This window comes from Citrus sinensis, chromosome 6 (assembly GCF_022201045.2).
Source record: "Citrus sinensis cultivar Valencia sweet orange chromosome 6, DVS_A1.0, whole genome shotgun sequence".
Lineage (NCBI taxonomy): Eukaryota > Viridiplantae > Streptophyta > Magnoliopsida > Sapindales > Rutaceae > Citrus > Citrus sinensis.
The window spans coordinates 17,282,884-17,295,140 of record NC_068561.1 but is presented as its reverse complement, the minus strand read 5'-3'; the positions used below and the strand labels follow the sequence as shown (position 1 = coordinate 17,295,140).

Sequence of the window (12,257 nt, the reverse complement as noted above, 5' to 3'; positions counted from 1 at the left end):
ACAAAACGGAGTCACTGGCGCATTTAATCTTTTAGCCAATGAGCTTTGCTTTGCTTGAAGAATCAATTGATGCGATGCTCCCAACTTGGCTGAGTTTTCCAGTTAAGGTTAGATTGTGACCTGCTACCGTTTTCCTTTAGTCCAATTCAATCGACTGCTGATTATATGGGGGAGCCAGGGGGACCAAAGAAAGAATTGCTGCCCAATGAGATATTATGAGAATCGCCATCTTTCTTTTCTCGTTCAAGCCCCCATCAACATTTATGCAAAGGACTCCTCATTTTCTTTTAATTAATTTTCTCTGCGGTCTCATTTCAAGGACCCCTCCTCATCAACATTTTCTATGCAGTCTCATTTTCTTCCACAAGCCTATGGCCCATGTAGTGTCTCATTTTCATCCATGTAATGTTTGAGGAACACATGATTTTATGGGAATTCATACTTATTTCGTAATTCACGGCAGTGCTTTGTCTACCCTTACATCAAATTTCCTGTGAAAAGAAAAATTTTCAAAATATTCAAGAGCGGCTTATATTTACCAGATGGTTGCCCTCTCTCTTTAAATCCTTGTCGCTAGATAGCACCAGGATCTTAGGACAAGCTTTTGATCATGGATAAATATTTGTTGACACTGATCATACTCCAAAAGCGTTCGATCTATTTAAAAGAGAATTAATGCCCACTCTCTTTCTTTCTTTCTTTCTTTAGTTCACATACTGAATCTGTTCAGGTTCTTTAACTAGTGATCGTAGATTCATCGAAATTAAAATTAATACTATTATTATATATTGCCACTCTTTTTACTTTCTAGAAGCAGATTCTGGAACCAGTTGCAATATTTGTTTTGTTTCCCCAATTGCAAAGAAAAAGATAGGAAAGAAGAAGAAACCGGAATATATAAAAGAGCTTGGCTTTCAAATGGGAAAACCTTTGATTGAATTGATACGGTCTGGCCCTGTAACAGCATCTGCACGCACGTATAAGTTTTTTTTTCTAAATTAGTTATCCAGTCCATTTTTAATTAATTCTACACAGTAATTATAAAAATGAATTTATATTCATAATATTAATTGATGAGTGATGACGGTGCCCAAGTCGTTCGCTTCTATCTTTTTTTGCCCTTTTCAACACAAACAGTGGCCATTGAATTTAAAGGAGTCCTCGTCCCTGTTACAATTACATACATAAAGCAAACGGATTTCAACACAAACAATGGATTTCATAAGGCAAACGACATCCCGTCAAATCCGAGCTCCTTGACTTGGTGTGTCGGTTAAAGAATGAGAGTTAGAGCCGATAAAGCATTCAAAACAATTTATCAAACATTTTTATTCTAAATGAACTTGCATTTACCACGCAGCTAATGGTTCAGTTAAAATGACTCTACTCTTACATTTCGAGTGTATGTGATTTTCCCCCCCCCCCCCCCCCCCCCCCCGAAAAATAAAATAGTGGAGCTTAAATATGTCTGAAAATTTCAAAATTAGTAATAGAATCAGTAGCGACTCGACCTCTAGGCAACTTAAGCGGTTGCTTAGGGCCCTACTTTACATGAAGATCCTATAAGATGATTATTTTGTATATAACAAAGGAAAGTGAATTTAAAAGTCATTATTATGCATCTAATTTATTATTATTATTTTGTGATAATCTTTTCTCAAATAAACTACCGAGTTCCTATAAAGTTTATTTAATGTAGTACTTAATAGTTTTAATTCCTACAAAACCGATAAATTAATAGTTTCAATCCTATAAATTCGAGATTTCATTGTTAGAATTAATAATTTATAATTAAAAAGTTTTATATTCATTTTAAACCTCTATAAAAGCCCCACATTTTATTACTTATCCATTAAATTTTTCTTCTAACAATGAAGACACCATATGTTCTTCGTGTTTGAGAGAAAGAAAGAGAGAGAGGGAAAACAAAATCTTGCTTCCTCTACTTTCCACTCAAGAAAAAAAAGAAAAAATCTAATAGTTTTTTTTTTCTGTTCTCTATGGCTATTAGTCATTACTCAAATCTTCAAATAATTAATATAAAGATAAAGTTAATTTATGATTTCATCTCAAATTTCAGATTTTGTTATTCTCTTAATTAATTGTATTATTTATTTGTTCTTATTTCTTTTTAATATATTCTTTTATTCATCTACTATTTTTTTGTGTGCTTTTTTTTTCTATTTTGAAATAAATAACTATATCGAAAAACTTTAGAAAATATAAGAATAGAAAAATTAGTTTAATCTGGAAAAAAAGTAGTATAAAAGATGTAATTTGAGTTAAAAATAATATATAACTAATATACATATTTTTTGTCCTAAATTTTAAGAAGAACTAATTAAAATCATTTGCTTAAGGCCCCAAATATGGTTGAGCAGGCCGGCCCTTAATAGAATATAAAAGTACATGATAAATATTTAAATTAAAACTTGATAAAAGGTTGACAAAAACACACATGTTGTTTTTAGTGAGTTTAAATTTTTTTTTTTATTTTTTGGGAACAAATTCAAAACGACATCATTTTGGATGTATTTGCATTGGGATTTGGTTCTTCAATTATTTTTCTAATAGCAGATCTTCAAGATTGTGTGATTACATCACAACTTAACTTTTACAGTGATCGATTCCAATAGCTCTCTAGTTGAAATTTAAATTAATTAAATAAAAATAACATGGCCCTTATCAATTTGACGATGGTATGGTGTAAAAACATCCTCTTGAAAATTATGAATCATCCAAAAAGACTGGTGAGGTGGAGGTAACGCATCATATCTTTAACAAAATCTAAACGTATATGTGTTACTTTCTAACATGAATTAACTAATCAAAAAATTCACACAACACATATGTCATGAATTATTTCATTGCGGATGATATATCAAATGAAATCCCATTATATCATATTTACGCGGTAACTACAGGAAGCAAACGACATGTCATCTGGATGCAAGCCAGTACATAAACCAGCTGGTAAGCGTCGGTTAAAGAGCGAGGAAGAGGCGTACGTGACTGAGTAACCGTAACGTACGTTTTAATGGGCGGTGGTGGTGGTGGAATTATTAAAGAATATATATATTGAAGAGTCAAATTTGTAAAAAGTTAAAAAAAGAAACAAGAAGGCGGAAGCAAGAACCGCGTGCAGACGCAGACGCCAGAGCCAGAGCCGGAGACGAAGGAAGGAATGGTGAGGCAGCTTAGCCAGCGTGACACGGCGAAAGCATTCAAAAATAGACCAACAAACAAACACGCTTCACACGGGGATCATTAAAAGCCCACTTGCATTATTTTTCCCAACTTGCAACTTGCAAACCCCCCATCCCTTTTCCACTCTATTATTATTTTTATTCATTTCAAAGATCTCTTCCCCCAAAATAAAAAAAAAATAAAAAAAAAAACTGCAACTTGCACGTCTTTAACAGAAGAATAGATTATTAGGAGAAAGAGAAAGACACAAAACAGAAAAAAACAATTGCCCACTTGCACCAGCAATTGGCCATTCCGCGCTTCGCTTCTTTTCTCTTCTTTTAAAAATTACTAGCTGGCCTGGCTTTTATCAAAACCCACCAACTTGCAAGAAACCCACCAATCCATCACCTATTTGTATTGATTCCTCTATCTAAACCTCTCTTGTTTTTTTATTTTATTTTATGTGCACCATGTTTCCTGTCTCCTCAGTCTTCTCCCATCCAACAATTCCAAATCAGGACATTTCTTTTTACACCATACATACCCGGCGTCTCGAATCAAATGCACACGATACTACATACATATCCTTGTTGAATAAATTATCCACTAATTGATTTACCACACACACACTTGGTTTATTTACGTTTTAAGTATTTATTTATGGTAAGTCATTCAGTCACGTAACATTGCCTGACTAATTACAAGGCCACCACCCATCGGAATGCCGTGCGAACCACTTTGCACTAGTGGAATATTATTAGCTGAAAACAGAAAAACTTAAACCCCATGACGTCTCCTGAAGAATATTAATTAATTAATTGGTAACGTGCAACCCTTCTGCTTAATGTCGCTAATTAACTATTTATTTAAGCAAGTTTCTTTTTTTTTTGGGGGGGGGAGGGGCTAATTAAACAACCTTAATAGTAGTATAACTTTAAAAAATAATGAGTTGAAGATACCTTAGAAACCGGCTGTAATATTCCGATACATCTTCTCTTTCCCAGCAATTTGATATTATTTCTTTAATTTACAACCCAAAAAAAAAAAATTGCTTTTTGGTTGTGGAAAATTCTGATGGATTGACTGTTTCTAGATCTACTTTGTACTGAAGAAAAGCTAAATAACGGCCGCCTCAACTTGTGGATTATCAAAGAAGGCTCATTTTTTATCACATGCCAACATATCTTATAATTCTTATAGTAATATATATATATATATCCATTTAATTAACCTTCCAATTAAAATATTACAATATAAATATTGCCTATAACTCTCTACCACCGTACGATCAAAATTCAATCAACCCTATTTGTGTCATTTACCTCACTGTCACCCCGACAACTTGCATTTTTTTTTAAAATTTTTATCCTATTCTGACATTTCTTATTATAAAATACAAGAGTGTGTATTAAAAAAAACAGCAGATCGTCGGCGGTAATGACGATGATCTGATGGTGGAAGCTAACAACAGTTCCTTTTTTTTTTTTGTTTTATGGCCAATGCTGTAGGTCGACATTATTATTTATCAATTAAAAATATTTCACATTAATAATTTAAAAAAAAAAAGAAAAAAGAAAAATGCAGTAACCAAATGAACATGATGAAGTAGTAATTAACAGAAACGAGATGATTCTGTAGTTTCTTTAGGCAATCCACATCGGATACTCACAAAAACGACTGCGTATTACCAAAGACATCAACACTATTTTGTAATACTAGTAACTAGAACTATTCACTCGAGAACAGAACATGACCTGATCGGGCCGTTGTTGTTGCTGCTGATGCTGCTGTTGTTACTGCTGTGGTTGTTATTGTTTCGCCTGGTCAGATTCTCCGCGGTCTGCGCCAGCGACTGGAGGTTGCATTTAACGATGGTGTCGACGAACACGCAGGTGTCTTCGTTCGTGTTTCCGGGAGGCACGTCGACGACGTAAGACTCCACGACCACCGTCCCGTTGCCAGCGGGCGATGGGTGGAGAGTCGTCACCGACCTGTAATTCGCCAGCCTGTGGTCGCCCCCGATGACGCTGAAGCTTATGACGTGGCGCTCGTCGTCTAGGATCTCGAGCCTCTCCGTGCTGCGGCCGGCGGGGAGTCCGGAGATGACGTGGACCTCCCGGAGGGTGCCCACGTCGCCGTCGCCGTTAATGACGTGGCAGCTCTTGACGAAGTGCTTGTAAGCCTGGGGGTTGTCGAAGCGACGGACGACGGACCAGACGGTCGAGACGGGAGCGGCGATCTGCTGGACGACGGAGGAGCAGCACTGGTTGGGGCCAACGACGAGGGTGTGGTGGCGTGCCACGGCGTCGGGGACGGGGGTTGACCACGTTGCTGGGAAGCGCTTTTGGAACTGAAGCTGCTCTTTCTGGCAAAGCATGTTGGCTGTTGCTGTTGCGATCGTGTTGGTGGCTGTGTTTACGTTGTTGATTCTGTGCAGCAATAGAGATGATTTCGGTGGATTTACTGGCATTTTTTTTTTGCCCGGTTCTTTTGGACCTGAGGGTACTTCCACCTCAGGCTCTAGGGTTTCTTTTTGTATATTTTGTATGTGGTTTTTTTTTTTTTTTTTTTTTTTGGGGTTTATGTTTGTGTATACTTTATATGTTTGAGTTAGTCACTTTCTTCTTACAATCACAGAAGAATCTACTTATGGGTTATGTGAATGAAATGAATATATAGAGAAAGAGAGGAAGAAGAAAGGAGGTGGGTGGGTTGGATTTGTAAAGAAACAATAGAGAGAGAAAGAGAGAGAGAGAGAGAGAGACAGTTTTTGATGAAATTTCATGTGGAAGTATTAAAATAGCGCCCTCATGGTCTACCTCAAATGACCATCGTACCCCTTTCTTTTGAATCTTCCTTAATAGTAATGTAAAATATACCCTTTACTCTCTTAATTTAATCACAAAAGACTGATATTGTAATTAAAAAATAATTTATTAAATCAATTATATAACTATAACTTAAAAATCAAATCAAATTTTTTATATTTAATAAAAAAAGAATTTATTCTCATTTTTATACATTGATTGTTACAAGTAATTATTAATCATTAGTTTTTAGAGTTGAATTTGTGTTAATTAGTATAATATGCATTGAGGCATGACTATTGGTTGATTTAAATCTCCGCCGTAGTAGGTGTGATAGGAAAAATTAAATTGATATCAACCGTAATTTAAAAAAAAAAAAAATGCTTCCAAATCGTTTAAAATTGGTTGGTCCAATATTTGACAATTGACACTGATTTGTGGGAACAAAGATTTTCAACTCTGAATTAGAATGTGTGAAACAAAGTACAAGAAATAAATTTAAAATAAAAATAAAAATAAAACCAAAACAACAGAAAACATATAAATAGGACGGCGCAATTAATTAGTCTTCTGTAGACCCGGCGTACAAAGGGGCTGTAAAGTCATTTCGGAGGCATTACAATTTACAAGTTTACTTCGAAGAGCCTAGACTAGAGGCAGCTTGCATAAAACTGCTGTCAAGAAAAGACTGGGAGAAAGCAATCAAATGGACTCTCAACTTGTTGGAGAGTCGTAAGCCGAAGGATAAGATCAGTAAGCATTCAAAAAAAAAAAAAGTAAGCATTCAAAACTGACCCAACTGCAGACTGCAAATTCAGTTTAAAACTTTAAATTAAAAAAAAATTCTTAAAAAAAGAAAAAAGAAAAATACCCAATTCTTTATGGTTTTATTTTGAAAGAAATTAATTTGATTAGCAAGTAGCTTAATGTGGTTGCTGGGTAGCAACATTATCTGAGCGTTTACTCTTCAAAAAATTTAATTCCCCTTGAAAGCATGCGAGTCTTTATTGCGTCTTGGCTGCTTTAACGTGATTCGTTTCTTGTGTCTCGTTTTAACTTTTGGAGTGCCCTTGGACCCAAAACTTGGACCTTTTTTTTTTTTTTTTTCTCTAAATTTTGTTACGAGTTAGTAGACAACAACTTGGAGTCCGCGGGCACATGATTCTCAGGTACATTACATTTCAGCTGGCAGTTGGGTCCCAATATTCTTCATATATGACTTCCATTTTTAAGTTAAATTAATTATGAGGGGATAATTTTAAATCTCTCATCAGTTTCTTATTATCTTATATGAGATATATACAATTATTGCAACTGCTTAGCTACTTGCACTTTGTTTGTTACAAAAAGAAAAAAAGTTTTTTTTTTTTATGGGGACTTCATTAAATTAACGCATGATTTGCATATCTTGTAGATTGATTCTCTTCTTTCTCTTATCCTCTTAATAGCGGTTATAGAACGAAGAGAAAAAAAAAAAAAAAGTATAATATCACCGGCTTCCTGCAACTTGACATTTAAAACAAGCGCAACTATGGCCGTTGATTATCTAATCTTCATCGGGTAATTTTTAAAAATTTCCCCTGAAGTTTGGGCTTGTTGCAAGTAGATGGCGAAAATTTATTTATTTGTAAAAAACCTCCTACCGTCAGTTAACTTTAACATTGACCGTTAGTTGACTATGCAAAGACAATATTACCTTTAATAACAGTTTGTAGACCGAAATAACTAAAAATAAAATTGTTAGTTATTTTACCCTCTTTAAATTATTGATATTTTTTTAAAGTTCCTACAAGAAAGATAAAATTAAAATTTTGAAAAATTCTCTTTAAATTATTGATATTTTCTTAAAGTTCCTACAAAAAAGATAAAATTAAAAACTTGAAAATGAAATAGTTATAATCTTTACCTATGATAGTGTAAATCTTTGGAATTGACAAGGATAAAATTGTCAAAAAATAGGGTTTGTGCTTTTCGCGCCAATAATTTTAATTTTTTTTTTAGTTATTTTCGTCTACAAACTGTTGTTAAGGGTAATATTATCTTTACACAATCAACTAACGGTCAATATTAAAGTTAACTGACGGTAGAAAGTTTTTTACAAATAAACAAATTATCACTATCTATTTGTAACAAGTCCAAACCTCATGGGAGGTTTTTAAAAATTACTCAATCTTCATCGGCTCATATGTCTATTTTTATTGTGATAAGCATGGCCTATTTTTATGCTCTCCCACTCCCTACGGCTTATATAGACTGATATATATATATATATATTGCCAATTTGACCCGAATTCAATTGATTTTAGTACAACGTCTGTCAATGCCTATAAGCTAGCTCCATTCTAGCAAAGCCCTTGTGCCGAGGACAATAGGACATCAAATTCTATTGTCATTTTATTTTTGAAAATATGACTGTAAAAATCAGTAGGAGGAAGATTAGACTGGTCGACCGAATTTCATTCTCTTTATTTTCTTTTTCTTGTTCTTTTTTTCCCCCACGATGGCAATGCCGAAATAAAAGAAAAAGAAGAAAAATTAAGGTTTTCTTAATTTAGTGTATCTTTTGAAACAAAACTTATTTAAGTAGAATTTTTATAGGTAGAGTTTTTACTAAAAAAATATTTATTTGTTTGGTTGTAAAACTTTTTATAATAAACTGTAAAATTACTTTATAGGTGCATCTCTTAAAGTTATATTATGAAATAAACAAAATAAGATTTTCAAATAAGTAAATAAAATTTTAGACGTTGTAATACTTTTGAAAAACTTTTCAACATCTATTCAAAATGATAAAATTTGAGATTTTACTAATAGAGACAAAATAATTTATTTATACGTATTAAATAAGTTATACTAAATAGACACTAAGTGACGAATAGAAAAAGAGGGAATTGAATGTAGGAAAGTAATTTCTATACTTCAAAAAAAGGAAAAAAAAAATATAGTCGGAAGATGTACAAATATTTGTTGTTGTTTTTGGTTTGATATGTGTAATTATATATGCGAGTAATCCTGTTTAGCATTCAAGTGGACCACATTCTTGCCGACTTTACAGGAGAAAACATGTAACATATCTGTCATTTCTTTTTCTTATATTCAATCAAATCGATATTCAATTTTATTCTCCTCCTAAACGAAACACGAAAAAGAAGAAGAAGAAGCACATAAATATATGCTCGTAAGGTTAATTGCATTGTATCTAGCAGCAAAATAGAATTGCACGCCGGATTCAGAATCGAAGAATAAAGCTTAGTTTCTGTACACGACATAAATTGATGACGATCTTCTAATTAGATTCGTTGTGCATGCATGGCTTTTCTCGTATATAACTAACTGTGTGCTGCTGCGATACCATATATATACTAGCTTCTTCTTCTTCTTCTTCTTCTTCTTCTTATTATTATTTTATTTTTTTAATTGTTTTTTAATCTAAAGTGTAGCTTTTTGATCTTTCAGAAAATAAATAAATAAACGATTTGTTGGATCTCTGAAACTTGTTTAGTTGTTCCAAAGAAATTGCCTTTAAATCATAGAATGTGATGCAAGCGTGTGACCAAGTACGTATGGTGATGAACATTGACAATGTATTGGAAACCATTCTTCAATATTCATTTTATTTTCACTTTTTATTGATGATCAAATCGTACGGGCAATGTGACCTTTCGAGAATTGGAAGAGACATAGATCTTATAATGTACCTCCAAGAAGATTCAAAGTTTTGTTGTATTCATTATGTGTAGGCAAACAATTAATGGAAGCGTCTATTAAACTGAATTGAATGAGAATAGCCTGGAGTGGAAATAGGAAATAAAAATAAGAATGAGGTGTTTACTTAAACTGTAATAGTCGAAATCAAAATAAGTTGGATTATCATTAATGTGTCTACTTTATCTTAGAATCAAAATCGAAATGAGTAAGATTGTAACAAATTATCAAAAAGTAATTAATGAATTATTATCATAATTATTATTTTATATATTAATTAGAGCGATTATTTATTCAAAAATTATTATTATTAGTAATTATTGTCAATAATATATTAATAAATAGTAATAATTATATTAATTAATTATTATAATATATTAATGAATTATAAAATAAGGATAAAGTGTGTATTTTTAATTTTGGAAAAGGGCAAAATAGTTAATCTGTAGGATTCCTCATTCCCAAATTGTGGTGGGTCCTACAATTTCGATTTCCAACTCTATTTTACAAAATAAACGCTGTCAATGATTCCGATTCCCTAATTTGGGAAGTAAGCACACCATAACATTCAATTAGCAAAACCAACAAATTTATCACCTAAAGTCAAATTTCATCATTTGTATACTCTCTTAAATAAAGGTCTTCGATTAATTATTAATTATTGTTATTATTAAGCTACGATAAAAACTATAAAAATAGAATATGGTAATTTTTTGTTACAATTATTTAAAAAAATTATTTTTTTCTTACAGACCATATTAAAAAATTTAAGGGAATGAAAAAAAAGTTTTTGGTTCCGATGTTACTTGGAAGGAAAAAATTTGACAATAAAAAATGGCTGTGAAAGATATGCAATTTATCATTTTATCTTATATTACTTGCAGAGAGAAAAAAAAAAATGGCAGTTAAAACCGGCAGTAAAAAATATACAATAATTTGTATTTTATTTTGTTTTATTTATTTATTTATTTGGCGGGAAAATTTTTCAGTCATAAAGTATTTGCAGTACAAAATGTCAGCAAAAAGCTTGAGAGCTTTTGCAGAGTACTTATTGCGGACACCGTTATTCGGCCAGAAATACATAAATTTTAGTTGCAAAAGAGTATTTGCAGTCAAAACTGCCGTAGAGTACTTGAATATTAAATTTTTTATTTTAAATTTTATTTTAGATGATGTGTCATTTGGTAAATAATTAATAATTTTTTTTATAAAATTTAAATAAATAAATAATTTTATTTTCTAACTAATTGATGAATGACACGTCAATTAAGATAACTTTCTAGAATAAAAAATATAGAATGTGTAGTACTATTTATAGTTATATTTACATAAGTTTTTTGGGAGCCCCTATGTTACAATTAATGTAATATACACACTCAACAACAACCACACAAATGATGGACCCACACAATTTGTGTGGTTGTTGTTGAGTGTGTATGTTACATTAATTGTAACATAGCATTTGCCAAGTTTTTTTACTACAAAAGTAGGGGTGTTTAGAATCAAATATAATCCGTTAAATTCATCTGATCCGTAAAAATCTGATATGTACAAATTCAATCTATGAATTTGTGGATTTGATTGGATTGAAAATTTAAAAAACCGTAAAAATCCGTGAATCTGAAAATATATATATATATATAAATTGAAACTTGTTAACGTGGCGTTATTATTTACTAATAAATAAATAAGTTAAATTGTAGTTATATTAACACTATACATATCTTACCCAATAATAATATATAATAAACATAATTAAATAATGAAATAAACAAATACAACTTTCTAACACAGTTTGTTTTAGTTAATTTTTATAATTTTAGTTAATTTTCATGTATTGATTTAAACAAATGAGATTTTTTCTTTTCATTATGTTATATTTTGAGACTTTAAATGCATTATTTTAACTTTATTTAAACATTTAATTTATTTAAATCTTGTTCAATTTCGAACTTGATTGGTAATAAAATTATTTTTATATTAGATTCTTTTATCTAATTAGTTCATAGAATAAACATAATTATAAATTTTTAATCCATAAACCAATCCGTAAAATGATGAATTAGATATAGATTTGGTCAAATCCGCATCCAATCCGTAGATGTATAGATTAGATTTGGATTAAATTCGCCAATCGTGGATTAAATTGAATTGAAAATTTACAATCCGTAAAATTATAGATCGAATATTAATTAATGTCCAATCTATAAAATTCGATTCGTAAACACCCCTATACAAAAAGTGTCCTTTTTTTCTTTCAGTTAGATGTAGTTCATTTTATCTCTCATTCTATCTGAAATTTTCAAGTGCTTTAATTTGTGTAATATATAATTGATTAATATTAGAATTTCCAATCAACAATGTTTTTAATTTGTCATTAGTGCTTAGATGCCTTCTCGTTTTTCCTTTTTTTTTTTTTGTCATATTTTAAATTCTTGTGGATGGAGTTAATTATATAATTTTTTTTGGAAGCGAAATCTTGAGATTTCCAGTAAATTCTTGATTTTTTTAAGTAAAAATATGTGTGTGGACATCATTTGTACGTGTAATATCCAT

At 31.5% G+C, this 12,257-nt stretch overlaps 1 protein-coding gene across 1 annotated transcript; it reads right to left on the bottom strand.

The window, feature by feature from the left end:
• Positions 1-4,773: 4,773 nt before the first annotated feature.
• On the bottom strand, positions 4,774-5,956 carry LOC102618437 (abscisic acid receptor PYL4). Its single transcript, XM_006481359.3, has one exon. It carries the CDS (start codon positions 5,657-5,659, stop codon positions 4,922-4,924), a length of 738 nt encoding a protein of 245 aa, XP_006481422.2. The 5' UTR covers positions 5,660-5,956; the 3' UTR covers positions 4,774-4,921.
• Positions 5,957-12,257: the final 6,301 nt, after the last annotated feature.

What these genes read in the sequence shown, in the direction of transcription:
- LOC102618437 (XM_006481359.3), bottom strand. Translation starts at nt 5,659, where the DNA reads ATGCCAGTAAATCCACCGAAATCATCTCTATTGCTGCACAGAATCAAC.